The sequence below is a fragment of the Euprymna scolopes genome, chromosome 10, assembly GCF_053919585.1.
Source record: "Euprymna scolopes isolate OS-2025 chromosome 10, ASM5391958v1, whole genome shotgun sequence".
Lineage (NCBI taxonomy): Eukaryota > Metazoa > Mollusca > Cephalopoda > Sepiida > Sepiolidae > Euprymna > Euprymna scolopes.
The window spans coordinates 29,056,325-29,077,291 of NC_136491.1; the positions used below are offsets into that span (position 1 = coordinate 29,056,325).

The window sequence follows — 20,967 nt, forward strand, 5'->3', positions numbered from 1 at the left end:
CACTTCTGGACCCGTATTGAGGCGGTGACTGAGGCTGAATGTGGCTACATTGAATAAATGTCAGCTCTACCACTTAATCAAGTTACCTGAATTGATTTTTTCAATAAAAGTTTTAAAATAAAGCGGTACTGTTGTTTTCCTTAGTTCAAGTAACCCCAGTTCGACAGAAAGATTCCCGAGTTCAACAAGATACATCTGAAGGTCGGCGGTTACATCGTCTGAAACGTTATAAAAATAACAGTTAAGGTGATAATAGTAGTCCGAAGATTCCAAATAATACGAATTATTAATCCGCATCTAAAATATTCAGAAATTTAAGAATATTCTTCATTCAAACGCCACAGCTTAACATTAATGGGCAACTTGAATTGGAACAAATGCATTGAAGACATTGCCAAGTTTGCTGCAAAAAAGGTGGGCTTCCTCTACCAAGCTAGAAAGTTACTCACACCTGAGAGTATTCTATATCTTAAAAAAAAAAACAATCATTCGCCCATGTATGAATGCATTGTTACCACATTTGCGCTAGTGCATATACCAGTAACCTCTCCCTTTCAGACAGGTTCCAAAAGGATTTTCCAACCTAATAGGTCCTATACTATCAACCAGGCTCCAACTCCTGTCCCATCGCCACAATATTGCATTAGTATTTTAATAGCACTCGTCTCCCATCTTGACATAAAAACCCCTGACTAACTCGACATGCAACAAAATTACACCCTTTTCACAGTAGAGATCCCTTGATGCCTGAAGTGTTGAAATTTAAGTTTTAAACTGCCGAATACCATTTCGTGCACAAAAAAAAAAAAAATCTGTCACTCTTTTCTCCCTCTGACACGCGAAGTATGTACAAAATGACTCAGAGTGAGCAAAAAATATCTTCCCATCAATCAAAGAAATGCAGGCTTTTTATATGCTCCAATTCGACATATGCAAATCAAGATGCTATCGAATTTGAGAATATGTCGCCTTTTTATGTCTTATCAGTTTGGTTTTGAACGTCGCACACGTCACCCTTGGCCGCTTGTTTCCGCGACTGTTGCCACAATGCGAGAAGACTTCTACTCTAATAGTTTCTTCTTTCAAACTGCTAGACTTTGGAATTCTTTCCCAGTCTCTTGCTTCCTTGACTGTACTGACATGCAAAAGTTCAAGTGTAATAATATGAACAGATATCTCGCTGCTCAACTCCCTACATAATGTTCCAGTAGATATAGCCCCGAATAGTAGCCCCTTTCGTCCATGTGATACTGTCCATTGTTTGGAGTGAATATGAGTTTTTAAAAAAAAATAAAAAAGCACATCCATTCGATTTGCCATGTTTTTCATTAGAGCACCAGGCGGAGCAGGTGCTATGGAAAGTAAAAGTCTGGGAGTGAACATCATTAAGAAAAAAATATTGATCAGTTTTGCATATCCTTTTTCTCAGTTTGCCGTAAAGGAGTCGGATGCAACTGTGGTAGCCATTGGATACACAAGACGTGAATTGAGAGATTACAATCAGTTTGTGTACAAGTGTCAGACATTAGGGATGAATGCAAACTCAGATATGAATAGAATGTGTGCAGATGGAAAAGTTGTTGAGATTATTCAAAACTTTTAATACTTTGATGATGCTATTGAGGCACAAGGTGGACTAGGTGCTAGTGTGATTGAATGAGTTAGGAAAGAATGGAGTAAGTTCGGGGAACTTTTGCTATCACTAACCAGCAGAGCATTATCACTGTTGACAAAGCGAAGGGCCTATCAGATATGAAGACATGACATTGTATGGAAGTGAAACCTGATTGAGGACATGCGTTGCATGAAATGAAATGATATAAGAATGATACGATGGATGTGTGATTTGAATCTTAGACAGACTTAGATCTTTTCGGAAAGATTAAATATGGAGAGTATGGAAGTGTTGTTTGCAGAACAAGATATCTTAATGGTTAGGTTGGAAGAATGGATGAGCGATCTTGTGTCGACAGATGTAGAGCAGTTAAGGTTGCAGGTTTGTAACACTTGCTGGCACTTGTCTTCATTAGTTGTTGTTGCAATAATAAAAGTAATACGAATGTTAACCTTTAAAAGGAAAGAACTTTATTTGCCTTTTTACATTTTGGAGAGAATACACCTCTTGTTAATATTTACAATGCCTCCCCACGGGACAGAGTTAGACACCGGGGTCGTTTTTTTTTTTAACGTGGAGAAAAGGAACAAAAATTAAAATTGTCTCAGTCGTGAAGGATTTCTCCTCCACTGACAGAGAACAAGAAATTGAAGTGCAACATTTGAAGAACAGATACTACACTTTGATCTTACACCTCTTGTTAATAATGTTCATCAGCAACATACATCTCGTTGGTTTCGGGACTAAGAGTGTACTGCCTACTCCCCTGTCATGCTAGTTAGGGATTGGTTAAAGAGAGAGAGAGAGAAAGAGAGAGAGAGAGAGAGAAGGAGGGAGATGATGAGGGACTCTGGACAGCAGTTCCTGGTCTGTGTCCGGTTTATGAGAAAGAGAAAAAGAGGGGCTAAGAAACTATTATTTCTTGGGGAATAGTATTATTTTCGTCCTAATTCTTGGCTTTTAAAGGTGACTCAGGTCAGTCCTACAGGTTCATTTCTGAAAGGAACAACAAGGAAAACATGTGGGGAAAGTGATAAAAATTGTTGCTATGCTCAGTTTGTTGTAAAGTAATGGATGCAACTGTGGTACACATTGGATAGACAAGACGTGAATTGTGTACAAGAAATGTAAGATATTAGGGATGAATGCAAACTCAGGTATGAATAAAATATGTGCGAATGTCAAAGTTACTGAGATTGTTAAAAAATTTTGATACCTTGATGATGCCATCGGGGCACAAGGTGGAGTAGGTGCTAATGTGATTGTGCGCATTAGGAGAGGACAGAGAGTAAGTTCAAGGATATTTTGTTATCACTAACGGGCAGAGCATTGCCACTGTTGACCAAGCAAAGGGCTTATCAGTATGCAGTATGATGTTGTATGAAAGTGAAACCTGGTCAGTTAGGGTTGAGGACATGCGTTGCATGGAAAGAAATGATATGAGAATGATACGATGGATGTGTGATTTGAATTATTAAAGACAGGCTTAGATCTGATAACTTTTGAGAAAGATTAAATATGGCGAGCATAGAAATGTTGGTAAGCAGAACAAGATATTTCGATGGTATGGCTAGGTTGGCAGAATGGATGAGAGATCTTGTGTCAGCAGATGTAGAGCAGTTAAGGTAGCAGGTTTATTTCTGAAGGGAACTGAAATGAAAACATGTCAGGAAATGATAAAAATAGACTTGAAAGAAAGAGGGATAAACAAAGACTTGTCCAAGAATAGGTTAGTTTGCGAGTTACGTTATTAAAGATGTCCAAGATATGCCAGCATGTAAAAAAAGGAGAATAGAAAATGGATCTTGGGTTTACTTTTGGCAACCATGTAAATCTCACTTCCTTATTTTGTCCTTTAGTCCTCACATTCCATGAGTGATGTTTTTGATGAAGAGGGCAGACTCTATTCCATTTACCGTTGGCAAATTTTTTTATCTTGAAGTAATATTTTTAGTTTCTTACATCAAGAGGCTTCATGCCTTGTCTGGAGCAATTTCCATAAAAAAAAACGGACATTAAACCGATTACAAAGACGATTTAGTTAGCTCTCAGAGATCAAATATAAGAATACAAAATTACCTCCGTAACCCCTACAGGGCAGCTCAGGTGCATAGTCACGTGGGTTGAGATGCAGGTATAGCCGATACCTGTGGCGTCACCCGTGTTTTTGTCTAGTGGTCGAATTTGTCTTCGTCGTCGGTCGCTCTCCGGTTCCGCTTTCAAATCAGCTTCCAAACGTCACCTATCGGAGAAATATATTGCATTCAGAAAGGCGTTTCCAATTAAAGAAAAGAAAGTCAAAACTTAATTGGTTTTTCTTAACATAGAATTGATTATTGTCTTCGACTTTACAAATAGTAGTTAAACACTGGCCTAGTCATGCAACTTAGGGGGCTGGCAGTTTTCTTTCCTTTACCAAGTTCTTCGTTCTTTATCTACCGTCAGTCCACGGGAAGGGATCAGCTGCCAGAGACACGCGTATTGGAACGTGGAGCAAAAAGAATCCCGAAAAAGAAAATCTCTCTCTCCCTTTTCTCACCTTGTTTTATCAAAAACGCTAGCTGTAACCCCCTTCACCCTCCAAGTATGCCCACAAGTGACGGTCAACTAATCACTTGCCGCGCCTTTGTTCGGAGTGGGAGGGGGGCAGTAAGGGCTTGCTTGGTTGCCAAAGAGAAAGAAGAGAAAATAATAAAGCAACCCTTTCATTTATCTAAGCAAAAAGAGAAGGAAAGAAAAGATTTTCCCTTCTCATCTCCTCTCCCCCCACCTTCTCCGCTCCATCAGCGAGGAAATAACGTTCTCATGCCAGGAATACGAAACGTCACGCCTAATTAGGCTCAACGGGTCTTCCTACTTCCGTCACTGGACGACACCTCTATCGTCTGTTAATTTTCGGATTTATTTTTATGACTTATTCTGGCGTTAACACGCGCTGTGATATTCCCGGCGAGGGGGGGGGGAGGGGAAGATCATTTTGATTATCCACCAAGAAACAGACGTATTCTGTTTAAAACAATATCAAATCAGCATCAGCATCATCATCATCATTAGAATTAAACCGTGCGAATTCCTCTGAATTCGTGTCAATGAGACCACCCAGGCGACAAGCTGTTCCTTAATCAACTAGCAAGGTCGCTCGGCATCACTCGGTCCCCATCGGGTCACATCTCTACATAGATCTATAATAGTTGGATTGTCTCAAATGAAGAATATAACATAAGAGAAAGTTTCAATTTTAATTAAAGAAACGAAGGATTAAATTCTCGACTTATTTTATATGTTTCATTTTTTTTTTTTTTCAGTTAAAAGATTTAGATTATTATAAATATGTTTGGTCGGCTAATAATAGAAAATATTAAACAGAAAAGGGGAAGACAAAAAATTTCTGAACTTTTGTTTCTATTTTTTTTTTTTTTTTTTTTGTCTTTTTTTCATGTACGTTAAATTTTGAATAATGAGTTGTAAAATGAACTTATGACATCGGATTCAAAATCTGCAATTAGTTTGCCTCTTGAATCAACCGTTTAACTGTGATGCTATGACACTGTTCGACTGAGGTCACTGAGTGCTGGGGGTAGGGAGTGAAAAAGAGTGGGTGACAAATGAAATAGCAGTTTTTTTTATAACAATAGGCGCTGATTCGGACAAAGGAGTCAGGGGTGAAGTTTAAATTCAGACTGTGACGGGTGACCGAATTACCGATAGGTAAAGAACAATGACATAAAGATTAGACAATGCACCTGTAGGTATTTTGGGGTAGTGAATCAGGGGAACAATATGGACGACAAAGCTGAGTTGAGACTTTACGACAGTGAGAGTTAAGATTTCAGTTGGACTTTGACTACAGTTGGAGATAGATCGTGACTTGGGCCAGGGCGGAAAAGCTTAAGAAAATCAAGATGAACTAACGACCACAGACGAACCCAGCCTCGACAGGACGTGTATGTGAACATATAGCATGTAGACAAACACACCCAGAGTCCAACCGATATATATGTGAAGCATCAGAGTCTGTTTGTTTTTTTCTTGTTTCCCCGTGTTTATTCTAGTTTTATACTTGTGAACCTGTCTGCTCCCCTCGACAGCCGGCGGTGTGAGCGACTCTGATGATATAACTATAACAAGACAAAACGAGAACAAAGTCACGGCACAAAGCGTTTGGGATCGTCGGGCTGTCGAGCAGGGTAGCACGCGGTGTCATACTGCGACACACATGCAGACAACTCTGCTTTATATATAGTCTTCTCCTAAAAGATTCTGTTCTAGTTTTGTGTCTCGATTTCACATATAGACAGGTGTGGATTATCGATAGGGAAATTATTTTTGCTCAGTTCTAAAAAAAATAAAACCCAAAAAGCTTGGATATTAAAATCAGAAGAATAGCTGCTTTCATCCTGGGATGGACATTTTTATTTCTCTTGCTTTTCCTGGTTTATTCAACCTTTTTCTATACGTTCTACTTGACATTTAGGTTTGATAACCCTCCACGTTTTATATCACTTAGTGCACCTGCGTGGATGAGCAGAAAAGTGAATGTCATTAGGTACTCAACATCTCCGTTAAGATACTCTATCCCATCTATATCGTTTCTTGCCGTGTCCAAAGCAGAAAAACCGGACATTTTTAACACCAGCCAAGAAAAAATAAAAGTGAAATAAAACAAAAAAATAAATAAACAATAAATAAATGTTTCCAAAGGCAAGATAAGTTACTCTTCTACCTACCTGGATAATTTTTTTTTTGTATATGTTAACTTATTTTAAAGTGTTTTTTTTTTGTTTAATACACATCTAGTGACAAATCGATAAATTAAGAACAAGAAATACTTGCAAACATTTGACGATGATCACGGAAGGTCTTGATAATCGCTCAAAAATCGAAAATTAAACAGAATCACATCTAATACCTGTCATCTATCGTGCGGAAAAGTTATTGTCCAACTGAGCTGTATATTTTTATTAATGGTACTTTGTTTAATTTTCAAGTTTTGAGCGATTATCAAGACTCCATGTGATCGTCTAATGTCAGCCATTTTTTTTTATCAATCTAATTTAACAGATTTGACACTAACTGTATACTAGACACAAAAGAACGCTTTAAAATAAGTTAAAACACAAAATTTTTATCCAGGTAGGTAGAAAATAACTTATCTTGTCTTTGTTTGTTTTCTGTTGTTAAAATTGCCTGAAAACTATAGGTTTAAGTGAAAAGTAAAAACACAGAGATACTTGAGCAATTACGGATTTTGACTCAGTAGTGTCTAACTAACGTGATCCATGGAAATTCCACAAAATATATTTAATCAACAGATATGTTTTGATAAGGCTGATAGTGTTTGTCAAAAAAAATAGTTTTTTGACAGAAAAAACGATAACACGCAGTAGATATGAGTTTATTAACATGCCTACAAAAATATTGTCCATTGTATTCTAAATCTAGAACAGATCAAAATTAGATAAATTAATAAGTACTAATAAATACTCAGAAAGTAATATTGTGTTACATAGTTCAATACAAATAATAAAGTTACATTGTAAGAGATAATCTTAAATTTACTCTTTCAGTCCAGAACCTCTTAGATGACAATGTTCTTCTTTTTTTTTTTTGCCCTGTTTCTTTTGAATGTTCTTTTTTTATGTAACATTTTCCTGACTTCTTTCTTAGCACGACGAAAATTACTATGACTTTCTTTCTCACACTATTACAAAAATGATCATATATTATTGCTAGCAGGAGAGGAGGAGCTTTACCTGGGCGTAAAATACGCTTAAATATGATATTTTAATTAGTTCAGATTTCGTATAAATTATTATAGAGTCATGATTTAAAAAGTAAAAAAAAGTATTTAGGTGCCATCAGTTAGAATTGAAATCGAAACTGTAGCATTCAAAGCTGGTGATGTTACCACTGTACCAACGTGACACGCATATAAAGTGATTAAAAATTTAAAATAAGCTGAATGTACAAAATGTTTGACGATTTTTTTCCAATTTTGACCCATTTTTGACACCTTAAAAACTATTTCAACCGGTTAAAGACCCGTAAGAGAACGGGTCATAAAATTCCAATCATTTGAGGCCTTTAGCGCCACTCCGCCGCGATTTTTAGTTTCGGTGGAGATAGAGTTTGAAAATATGGAGTCAGACAGACAAACAGTCGGACAGACCGACAGACAGACAGACATAAAGCCGTTTATATGTATATAAGCTAATGATATCCGAAAACGGGGCTACATCAAATGGTAGGTACAGGCAAAGTAAATGCCGATGCTCAAAATGTATAAACATTTTGACTCCTCCCTTTACTTAAAAATTCACCAAAAATCAGGAAATTAACAAATTTTAATGAAAATTTCAGTATTTATCAAATAATGATCGCGGAATATAATGAACTAATAATTTTTATTTAAATCTTAGTGGAAATGTATTATTTTATCTAAACAAAAAATACCTTTACTAAAGTTTTCAGTAGTAAATAAAAAACGCAAGAATTTATTTTTGCTTTTTTTTATATGAATAAAGCATCGTAATTTTTAACAATAAAAAAAAAAATAAAATAATTTTTACAGGAACATTACGAAAAAAGCCCCTAAAGTCCATATCAATGAATTCGATATAACTCGAAGAAAAATGAATTTCTCGAACTACCTATATTACTATTGAATTAAGCATTGTTTATTTAATATTTTCACAAAAAAAATTATAACAGCAAAAATATTTTTACTTTTATTTTTTTAATTACAGATTTCGCATAATTTTTATATGCAAGATTTTAATAATTTCCTTGCTCGCAAGAATGTGAAACTTTCGGCGTAACATAATTTTTATATAATATTGGCGAATAAATAAATAAAAATTAATTTAAAAACAGGAACATAGAAAAATAATTAAATTTTAAAAAATGGTAAAATTTATACAAACGTTTACAATAGAAATGTACTGATGCACATCTGGGAAAAAAAGAAAAAAAGAAACCTAGCACTCCTCCTTCCTTTTAATTACATGACGTCATTCTCAGACAGTTTTTCGACTGTCTCCGATTTTGGGCCTCCGTGTATTCCATATTTTCAAAAGTATGATTTCTTGTGATTTGTGAACTGCAAAAACATTCGGTTTGGGGGGTGGGGGGCTAATTCAGCTGTGCACTCACGGGGGACCATGCATGCGTTACTTGTTTTTTGTTTTTTTTCATAATCGTAACGACTAAAACTTTTTTCTTGCTTACATACCCCTATCCCAAATTTGTAGCAGTGGGCTGACATCAGTGGATTTTTTTTTTTATCAAAATGGTCATTAACAATGTTCTTTTTAAGTTTAAAATTTTTCAAACTGATATGAATTATTGTACAGTAAAAATAATTAAATTAAAAAAAAAAAAACATTTAGCAAGTGTAGTCAAATGCAATTACTTTTCTTTTTTATATAGCCCGGGCAACGTCGAGTAGTAGCCCTGCTAGTTCGTTATATAACACTTCCTAGCAGACTCATTCATATCTGGTGGTTTTGTTATTCGATTTGTACACAACATGGTGAGAATATATTACTTGTATTGATTGGACTATTGTTCTTATCTTGAGTGTTATTTGCGCAACGTTTTGATCCGTTTGGCCTTCGACCCTCTTCAGACATATTGATTGTTGTTTGGAAAAGGGAAAAAATTACTGGCTCCATAGATATTTTTGTATTCTTGAAATTAGTCATTGTTTTACGGCTGTGATTTCGTATGTGTGACAAAAATTGGTTGACAAAAGAGAGACAACTCTAATGAAGATCGACAGGAGATTATTTCCCTTCCATCGCCGAAATTTTAAGGGGTACAATTTTTGTTTAAGCAGACCAAGCTTAGAAATTAATAACATTTGGAAGCCTCTAATTGTAGGAAAAACAAAACATTTCGGTGATAGAAGAGAGATAATCGATCTTTATTAGAGTTGCCTTCCCTTTGTCAACCAAATATTTCACACATACGAAACGACAGCCATAAAACAGAAACTAACTCCAAGAATACGAAAATATCCATGGAGCCAGAAACTTTTTTTCCTTTCTTTTTTAAAAAAAACAACCAACATGTCTGAAGAGGGTCGAAGACCAAACCGACCGAAAAGTTGAGAATAGTTCTATCAATACAAGTAATATCAACAATCAGCCCTCGTCTCAAAAATTTAGAACTTTAATTTTACTGCTGACAATATGATTACAATGTTTCTTTCTTGTAGATCTCTGATGAGTGGTGTGTCGACGGCAGTGATTGTGTCTCAGTTGCTGAAACTTCAAGAGTTGAACTATGGCAGCAAGCAAACGATCCCTTCACAACTAATTGTCGCATCTCTTATCAACAATGCCTTTGCACTCATTACTGGCCATCTGGTTTGGACAAGAGGTGAGATTCAGGATTCAAAATCGTGTACACATATATGCACACGCATATGATGACTGGAAAAAATCAATTTATTGTTAAATTTATTTACTTCATGTGATGTTGATTTTACTTGTATCTGGTGATATAAGATCAGGCTGTCCGGAGATACTGGCTACTTAAACAGAAACGCATCAAAGCAAATGAAATAACAAATCTTTCGACATAAAAGCAAAGAGAAAAAAGCTGTTATTAAATCTAAATAAACATTTCTCCAAGTAAATATCTGTATTATATTTCTTTACCTCTCTCTCTCTCTCTCTCTCTCTCTCTCTCTCTCTCTCTCTCTCTCTCTCTCTATTTCACTTTTCTCGAAAACTACTGGACCGATCTGCCTCAAATTTTGGATGGACCATTGTTATGATAATATGTAGCGAACTAAATATTATGCTATTGTTCAGTGCACTGATAGGGATTAATAGGGATTTGCTACCACAATATCAGATTTACTCTAGAAGTTTTCTTAGAAACTACTGTGTCGATCTGGCTGAAATATTGTATGGAACTTTGCTATAATAAGGTGTAGCTAACTAATATGGTATCCTTTCGATGCACAGTAAGGAATTAATAGAGATTATTATTTACTGCAAACTGGGCATAAATTCAAGCATATTCAACCATTAATTTGGCATAAAGTATGTATTCTAAGTTAACGGGCTATAACTTTTGCCGAATTTTAAAAATAATTTCTTCCTTTAATTTGCATATATTTTTTTTTCTTTTCTTCTTGTATTATCTTTTCCTTTTTTTTATTCTTTTCTTTTCCGTAACTCTACTCATCAGTTTTTTCCAAATTAATAGTTTTTTTTTTGGGGGGGGGGGGCTTTTTATTTTAGATCTGAAGAAGGCCGAAACGTCATATGAATTTAATAAATGATATCTTATTATTTAAAAAAAAAAATGTTCCAATCACTCTATCATACTTTAGGGAATTTCCCCCCTTTTCTGCGTTCCCTTTTTTATGAATTATAAAATGCATTTAGCTTCCTATTATTCATAGGAGTTCCTATTTACAATGTTTTCCCACAGAACAGAACACCGGGGGCGTTTTTGAATGTGGAGAAAAGGAACAAAAATAAAAATTGTCTCAATCGTGAAGGATTTCTCATCCACTGAGAGAACTTGAAGTGTAGCATCTGAAGATCAGATACTACACTTTGATCTTGGCCCGAAGGAGTTGAGAATTATTTAAAGAGTATATTGTTTTTTTTGGGTTTTTTTTTCAAATATATAGAATATGAGAGTTGCAATAATTCATAGGAGTTGAGAATTATTAAAAGAAGGTTTTTTTTTTTTTTTGGAATCAGAGTTTCCATAATTTTCAGCTTTCAAACAGAAACATGTGTAAGAGCCTTCTATGTGTTAATTGATTAGAAAGCGGATCTCAAACCTCTTATTTTAATCGTTTCTAAGTTTTATTTGACAAGGAAATAGTAAACTCTGAAATATTTACTTTTTAAACATAATTTACCAGTAAAAAATAAATAAAATAATCTATATATCTATAAAAGTGAAATTGTCTGTGTGTCTGTGTGTCTGTGTGTCTGTCAGACTCGAGATTTGACATAAGGGTATTGAGATTTGGGAAAATCTTTTTAATCGGTTTCTGCCCAGAAATTTGGCTGTCCATGGGTCAACGTTCAACGATTTGACCTTTGAAAACTCTAAAAAACTCCTCTGCCAATTTTGTGTCTACACACTTGAAATTTTAGATATAGGTTACTTGGACATGGATCAAACTTTTTAATTTGATTTGAGCTCAAAACAATAAATATTAATGGGTCAAAATTAGGTCAAAGTTAAAAAAAATTTTTGGTCTAAACATTTAAAATTTTACATCAAGTAAGTTGGCAAGTTTTTAATCGGTTTTTGGCCAAAATTTGGCTGTCAAGGGGGTCAAAGTTAAAAAGAGTTGACCTTTGCGGTCTCTAGCAAACTATTCAGCCAAATTTGAGTCTAAACATTTGAATTTTTACAAAAAGGCTATTCAGATATGCACCAAGCTTTTTAATCAGTTTTTGGGCGAAAATTTGGCTGCCAAGAAATCAAAGTTGAAAGAGTTGATCTTTGCAGACTCTACCAAACTCCACACGAGTACAAAGCTCAAACACACGACTCCTTACAGCACTTTAAAGACAGGAAAACAAACACAAATCAAGAATGAAAATGACGACCAGTGCTGCAAGCCTAAGTGTCTACAACTACGTCCGCCGGACGAGTATAAATACAGGGTTTTTTTTCCCAACAAGCAGTCAGTCACGGCTAGATCGCCACATAACGAAGTTGGGCCCGTCAGCGACCCAAACCAATTCGGCAGCAGCAACAGTTATGTCCACAGAGAACGGTTCAGGCTACCCACCTAACAACGGCCGAACCCTGTAGCAGCAGCAGCGACCACTCTCCATCAATGCGCTCAATTCCCAGCAGCTTCTCGCTGTTGGTCCACTTGATAGCCGAACCCAGTAGCAGCAGCAGCCCTCAGACACTAGTGTTTCATCCTTTCGGAATCATTTAGTGCGGGAAATCACGATCGCCATTGGTCGTGAAATCCAGACCCAGTCACAAAGTCATTTCTGACTTTATTAGCAAGAAACATGGTCTCAACCAGGATGATAATTAAGTGAAATTTAACATTTGTAATGGTTGGTTTGGTTGTTGTGTTTTACGGCATATCGACCCTTTTCAAATTATTTTGGAAACAGTTTTTATGCTTCACCAAGTACTACCGATCTTTAAGCAGCTTTTTCTTCGCCCTTTGTCAGAAAAATCACTCATTTGAATGAGGACTGAGGGACAAAAAAGGAGAAGCGAGAGTTACTGGAGCTGCCGATAACACATCCACTGTATTATCTACTCTCCATTTAAAAAAAAAGAGAGAAATGGGGAGATGGGGAATGGGTACAAGTGACTTATTTATATCTAAGTAGTAGGTCCGGTGCTAAGTTATCAATTCAGGACACTTTTGATGATAATCTCCCCTCCCATATTAATGGGTGGAAGTTTGTCGTTATCTATCTCGAGTTTGAATCATTGGAGCTACACCTCATAATTAAAATCCAATAATTAACTTTTATCAATTTGTAAAGTCGGCTTAATATTAATTTACATTCGAGTTTAGATAATTATTCAAGGTTTTAATTTAGGAGGTTCGTTTTCATAGGTGACTTTTTCTTTGCTAATGTCACTGTATTATATTTTGAATATAATTAAAAATAAGACTAACTATATTAGATGGTTTGATTGGCTAGCCAGGAAGCAAGCATTTTCAATATAGGCAAGCTTGCAGTAATAATATATATTAAGTATATTACTTAATAAAGTCCTAACTTTATCTACTCTAATAGAGAAAATAATTCCCGGCATTTTGTTTTTTTATCGCTAGTTTACTTTGTAGCAAGGCTAAACAGTGTTTTGTCTGTTTCAATAGTCGCGAAGGGATGGGGGGTGACGATAAGACAGAAAAGTAGAGACAAATAAATACATATACATAAATAAAACAAGAAAAACAAGTTTAAACAAGGTAACATGAAAAACATTTAGGATGAATTTTAAAAATACTTAATGTCTGTTTGTTAATGGTTTGGTTTGATTGTTTTACGGCATAGCAAGCCTTTTCAGGTAATTTAATGCCGAATTCAGTTATTTTGGAAACAGTATTCATGTTGCATCCAGTTATTTTGTAGAAGATTTTTATTCTTCAAGCTTTTTGTATTTTCGATTGCTAGTTTGTAGTGTTTAGTTTGGTTGTTTTGTAGTGGATTTTATCGTTTTTGTTCCCTTCCCTGCAAAACATGAATAAGTTTTGCAATGGGAGAGGGAAAAGGATTATAGTATTAATATTTGGTACATTTTAAGTTAGGAAACTAGTCAGGAAGTGGGGGGTTAGAAAGAGAATGGGGAAATGGGAAGAAGGAAAAGAGAGGAGGTGTTTTTGCTTTTGGTTTTGCAGAACATAAGTTTTGCAAAAGGAAGTACAAAAAAACAAAAAGCATCAATGTTAGGTGCATTTAGTGTGAGGAAGCCAATATCTTCAGACAGCCTGATCTGGTAGAACCAGTTAACATTTTTAAAAAGCCAAACACAGGCATATAGCTTATTAAGAACGATCTCCAGTGATTAAGCGACTGAAAGTCATGATCTAGCACATAGGTTAACTGACCGACTTTTATTTCACAGAGAGTGCTCAGCTGTAAAGAAACGTACATTTAAAAGGGTAGAACTTGTTCCACAAGTTTAAATGTAAGTTTTCATTTTACAGACAGTGCTCAACTGTTAAGAAGCTTACTTATTAAAGGAGTAGAACTTGTTCTACCATTAATTTACTTCGGTTCGTGTCTATCCGTTACGCCTCTGCATTATATTACTTTCTATCAGTTACCTTTTACAGACATACACTGAACAATGCTTCAAACAAACAACATCAAAGTCTGGAAAAAAATAAATTAAACTTCATAAACCTTGTAACGAGTTTCCCAACCTTCAGTCCTGTGGCTTTTAATCTCATGTTGTAAACAACCAAACCTTTAATAAACAAATTGTATTTATTTCGCTTTTTATTGTCAAAATAAATATTAAAAGAATCATTTTGGAATATCACTTCTGATATTTCAAAAAACGTTTCGATTTTTCTGATTCTCCGATTGATTGCCCCATGCAAAGAAACTATGAAAAGTCAATTCTGATGATTTGAATTTGTATATCGAATTTCCAATTCTAGATTCCAATGTTACAATTCTTGTTCAAAGAACTTTGGATCCATTCTTAGAAGCGTTAATTGGTCTGGTGTTCGGTATGGTCTTATGGTATATTCCACCACGTGAAGCAGTAAGTGTTTTTTTATTATTATTATTTATTTTTTTATTATTTATATACAGGCTGATTGAAAAGTCACTCCCGAGTTTATAAAATTTTAAATTATAAAGTTCTGATCCCCATCTGGCATCAATTGAAATGAATGGCTCTCGTCTTGAGGAGTTTTGACAAGCTTCTGGGCTTGGCCTTTACTCCTGATCTGAAATGGAACGCATACATTAAATCTGTTGCCAAGGCCACTGGAAAAATATTGGGATCCTTCTATCGATCCAATAGATATCTCACTACTGATCCAATTCTCTATCTATATAAGAGCCAGGTACGTCCAAGGATGGAGTACTGTTGCCACATTTGGACAGGAGCTGCTAGAAAGGACTTGTCCCACCTTGATAGAGTTCAAAATAGACTTTGTAGCCTCGTAGATGTCCTTTTCTCTTCTCTGCAGCCTCTATCTCACAGAAGAGATGTTGCGAGTTTTTCTCTGCTTTATCGTTATTTTCATGGCAAGTACTCGACTGAGCTTCAATCTATGGTCCCCCCTCACCAAACTTTCACAAGAAACACTCGTCTAGCTAAAAACACTATCAATAATTCCCCCCACTTTTTATCTGTGCCTAAACCTAAACGTAGATTCCATGAAAAAAGCTTCTTTCTAATAACTGTACGCCTGTGGAACTGTCTTCCGTTCTCCTGTTTTCCAGCTGACTACAATCTGGTTGTCTTTAAGTCCAACGTAAACAAGTTCTTGATGAGCCGTTCCGCTTAAGTTAACAAATTTACCCAATTTCTATTACTAACAATTGCTATATAAGTTTGTTCCATTTGTTGTCAATCTGCAAGGGCTGGAAGAGAAAGAAGAGGAAGAAGAAAAAGCGGTAGGCATGGTTGGTTTTATGTGAAAGAGAGCGAGACTAACTGCGAGAATTCCCGAGATTTGAGAGGAACAGAAGACCGAACTCAGATGGATAGGTGACCCTGCTTTTGCTCAAGTAGAGAAAACGGTAAGAGGAGAGGAAAATCCCACCCTAAAGAAAGTTCCAGCTCGATGTGGGAAAGAACGTGAGGCTGAAGGACCCAGCAGTTTTCAAGAGTCCAGTGAACATGGACAGGAGAGAAAGAGAGAGAGAGAGAGAGAGAAAGAGAGAGAGAGAGAGAGAGGGGGGAAGAGAGAGACAGACAGACAGACAGATACCCTCGTTACTTCAAGATTCTCTTTGCTGACCAACCGTGATTTCCAAAGAGGTTGAAGTAGTTCTTCAGGGGACAGATGAAATAAATGTGCCCTGCTAACTGATTGGTCAGTGTGCAATCAAATTGCCAAGCAAGGATATTTTTCCGTATGAAATGCTTTACTAAACTGATTCAACCAACGTCTGTAAGAATAAGCATGACGTCACTCACATATAAAGAAAAAATTGGAAAACTTTTAGTTCTATATGTTTATTGACAAAACGGTAAACTAGTTTACCTCCGTTTAAACATAGTTTTTTTAATGGCTAATAGCAGCATGAAATGAAAAAAGGGCAGTACCAAGACCTTCATTAAGAAAGCCTGTTTACTGGAAAGTAACGTCAGACTGTCGATAATGAATGAGAGCTTTTTAATACATGAGAAAACTTTTTTGCGTGCATTTAAGGAAAACAAGCAAGTATTTAATTTTTTTTGTTTAATACTAGTAGGCTGCCCGCCGTTTCCCGATCGTAAAATACGCATAAATATTATATTTTAATTAATGCATAATTCTTATTTATTATTTTCAGAAATATTGTAGGTATTAAACGTAACGTTAAATCCCTTTTTAAAAAAATTAAGTAAAAAAACATGGAAAGAAACTGAGACATGTGCATGCGAGTATTATGTCTTTTTCTAAACAGTTCACTTCTTGTAAATATAAAAAAGAAAAAATACTCAAGCTGAGATCGAAACGAAAATCCAAAGACAGTAAGTGAAGTACGATAACAATTAGACCAGCGTGACACGCCCTTTGATAGGTGTTTTCTAACTACTTATTTTTAACATAATGAATCTGTAATTTGAACTATTCACGCATGCGCATTTTTGAAAATTAGCAAACAGATAAAACTCCGATGACCCCCACCCCCCCTCGCTTCTTCTACGTATTAATTTTTCATTTTTGACCCATTAGCAGCCTTATTTTTCCGGATGAAAACGGATTCAAAAGTTTTCCACAAGTCTGAATATTGTACATAACAAATTTCAAGTCTGTAGGCAAAGAATTATATAACAAATTTCAAGTCTGTAGGTAAAAAATTATATAACAAATTTCAAGCCAGTAGGTAAAAAAAAAATCGTTGAGTATATAGGTTGAGAAGTGTCCTCACACGCACTCTCACTTTTATAGATATATAAATTTTCATATCATGACGGATTTGCCATTCATCTTGCACTTTAACCTAAATGACTTTTTGTATACTTTTATCTTCAAAGATGAAATAATTTAAGAGAGCAATAACTATCGTTATATGTCTACATGTATAGTGTAACCGTTTTTTTAAGCATCTTGTTTATCTGCTTATGAGTGATTTAGTACCAAAAGCTCTGACGTCAGCAGATAAACGAGACTTAGTTTTAATAGCGGTCGTGGACTAGTTCTGTCCGAGCTGAACGCTTCGGCTTGTGATGTTAATACCGAACATTTAACTGATTTAACCATGTCAGAAACTGAATGACTTGAAATGCGAACTTTCATTGGTTGATAAGAATTTGATGTATTTTATTACAGCCTTTTGATTGGTTGATTTAAATTTGAACCTCGCGCGCGGGATGTTAAAAACGAAAACTTCAGTTCGTGTATATATTACCAAATGATGAACAACGTTTGTCTCTCCTTCAACCATTCATGGACTCACTAATTTAAAGGCGATTAAAGCCCCCTCTTCTCTTCTCAGCGAGACTATTCTACCTAACTAATTGGGTTTCATTCCTTAATGTCATGTCGTCTCCTTTAAATCAGCTAAGAATCTTGATATTGAAATTAACTATCCGGCGGAACTAACCAACCCCTTTCCTTTGGAAACATAATTAAATGGATCCATTTATCAAGAACATCCTAATTCTACTCAGTAGAGATTTAACTAACACCTCTTACGAATTATCACCTGCCAGACTTAGCCGAGATGCAAAATGACGCAACGATTTTGCAACCCAGAAGAAAGACGACTGGTTTTAGTATACTGGGTAAATTTGCCTTTCATTTGATTTGTCAATTTCTCTCAGTCAGTAGTTCTAAATAATGAACCTGACACAATGGAAAGAAACAACAAACATGATCAATTGTCAAACAGATAAGTTAAATATTGGATGTTTGAAAGGTTATTTTCAGCAAAAAGTATACACAGGTGCAATCAAGTCGAACCAAAATCAGCTCAATTCATTGAAATAACCATCACCGAATAAAACACTTCTAGAGTATGGCTACAGTCGCAATGAAGTTCCAAGGATGCGTTTGAAATGTTCACTAATAGTTATATAATAACAATACCCGAAATCGAGGTTGGTTGACGATGTGGGCCTGAGAAGAATCAACCCATCGAATTTTTAGAGCATGCATCTTCCTCCTAACAAACAAACCATCCATTCCTGTCACCGACAATAAAGATATTCAGTAGAACCCCAGGATAGGGCATTAAAAATTAGCAACAAACTACAGTACAGTATATAATACACATGGATATAATCAAACACCATTATAAGGCATGGCAAATACCGTAACCAGGGGTCGGAAAAACATTGTATTCCACATTGTAACCTAAAAAAAAAAAATAAAACGTATCCGAGGCTCACACTATCCCAGGGTTCTACTATATTGTTATATATCAGCGTGTCAGCATACTTTTAAACACAGCAGAAATAAAACACTAAACATCCTCCCAGGCTTTGAGAGATGGTTAGTTTATTTAAAATCGCCTGAAACACCCTTGTCGTGAAATGCTAACAAAGCTGCTCGGTCAAGTTTTGTAGGTTAGCGTACTCTGCCTTTTTGGGAACTGACTTTACAATTCTCACCTTCCGACCTTGTGTCACATCTTAAAGTAGTGGGAAGGAGGTAAATGCTAATGATGATAAAAAAAATTCTCCTGAAATCTTTTTCTTTTTCTAAAGTTTGAAATATAAAGCAGACCAAAATGACAGCAATGTATGACAGCTCTATAATAATTGATGAAGCAGAGAGCAGGACATTTTTTTTATCTCCCCTTTTTATATTTTGTTATCAATCAACGTCAAGAGATTCATGAAAGATTCCACATCTTTCTCGTCGTGCTTGGACATTCTTTTAAAGTTTTTATTTTGTGTTTGTTATTATTTTATTTTATTTTTTCATTTTCCAGGGAAGAATTTATTGCGAGTTTTAAGGTACGTGAAGTGGAAGTTTAAAAATTGGACAGATTTTATTAATATTTACGACATTTTATATGAGTATCGGCTGAAGAGAGCTTATTATGAAAATCTGACTATACGGTACATAATAATCAGCTTTGAAACCGACGGTACCGATGACGTATCTCATCTAAACTTTCTGTGTATATACATACATATAAACAGCGAAACAGTACTGTATGTGGATGAGTGTATATATATATATATATATATATATATATATATATATATATATATATACTATATATATACTATATAAATATACTATATATATATATATATATTTATAAAAGTGAAAGTGTGTGTGTGTGTGTGTGTGTGTGTGTGTGTGTACATTTCCCTACGCAATAACTATGTCAATTTTTAGTCTATAGACTCGAAATTTGATATACAGGGTACTGAGATTTGGGAGAATCGATGTGATCGGTTTTCGACCAGAAATTTGGCGATTAAGGGGTCAAAGTTCAACAATTTAACCTTTGAGAACTCTACCAAACTCCTTCGACAATTTTGTGTCTACACACTTGAAATTTTAGATATAGGTTCCTTGGACATTGATCTAACTTAATAACGTGATTTGAGCCTAAAACCATAAATGTTAAGGGGTCATAATTGGGGTCAAAGTTTAAAAAAATTGACCGCATTTTTTTTTTTTTTTTTGTGGCTCAACATATACCTTCAAATACCCGGGCAACGATGGGCTGAAATGCTAGTATATATATATATATATATATATATATATATATATATATATATATATATATTAGAATACAACACATTCGCACCAAGGTTACGTTCTCTTATGAAAATTAAGATGAAAATATAATAAGGCATAATAATATTTACAAAAGAAAAAATACTGTTATACATCATCTTTTTTAGAATATACATTCTTAAAATTTATAATGGTCCGTTCATTAGATTAAAGAATAACCTTGAATATATATATATATATATATATATATATATATATATATATATATATATAAGTAGGTTGTAGTTTGCTTGAAGCATTGTTGAAGAAATTTATAAGGTAAAATTAAAAGCCAAGAACAATGCGAGATTTTTTTTTTATATAGAGTAAAATTAAATGCAAACAAAAGAAATAAAGTTCTTTTTTTTCTTTTTCACACAAATTTTAACTCTAAACAACAGTAATTTTTTTTTCTGTTGTATTCAATGGTGATATAAATCTCAATATATTTCAGACTTATTAGTCCATTTTCAAGAGAAGACAGCGGAAGAGTGTTCAAAATTGGAAAAGTAGCCGCAGAGTTTGCCACGTGATACCGCGAAATATAGAACAAAAAATGACGTTAGGAGAACGTTAAAATAAATCAGTTGATGTTTGAAATACTTGTTGCGTTTGTGAATCAAGGGAGATGACTATTCAAGCAAGGTTTTTTTTTTTTTATTGTTTTCTTATGTTTTAAACTTATATTATAAAAGCGGAGCTCAATTCCAGTCTATTGTTTAGTGTGGGAGTATTTTTTGAAATAATTAAAGATTCGAGGATACGAAGTTGACCTACGTTTCTTGAAGAAGCAAGAATGTTGATGTGAAAATCTGGTTCTGAATTAATGCAAGTGCGAATATGTTTATAGAACGACGAAGCAGTAGTGTTTAAGTGCTCTTTAATGCGGTGATGAAGCAATCTGGTAGTGCTTCCGATGTAAGATGCACTGCATTTAGCGCATTGTAGGTCGTAAACAACGTGGTTCTTA

The 20,967-nt window shown here is 35.0% G+C and overlaps 1 protein-coding gene across 1 annotated transcript in view; it reads left to right on the plus strand.

The window, feature by feature from the left end:
- Positions 1-20,967, plus strand: part of LOC145285896 (sodium/hydrogen exchanger 9B2-like) — a 284,636-nt gene that overhangs the window by 200,976 nt on the left and 62,693 nt on the right. The window contains exons 4-5 of the mRNA XM_080134363.1: positions 9,834-9,997; positions 14,751-14,857. Of these exons, the coding sequence (XP_079990489.1) occupies positions 9,834-9,997; positions 14,751-14,857 (271 nt within the window). The remainder of the gene's footprint in view (positions 1-9,833; positions 9,998-14,750; positions 14,858-20,967) is intronic.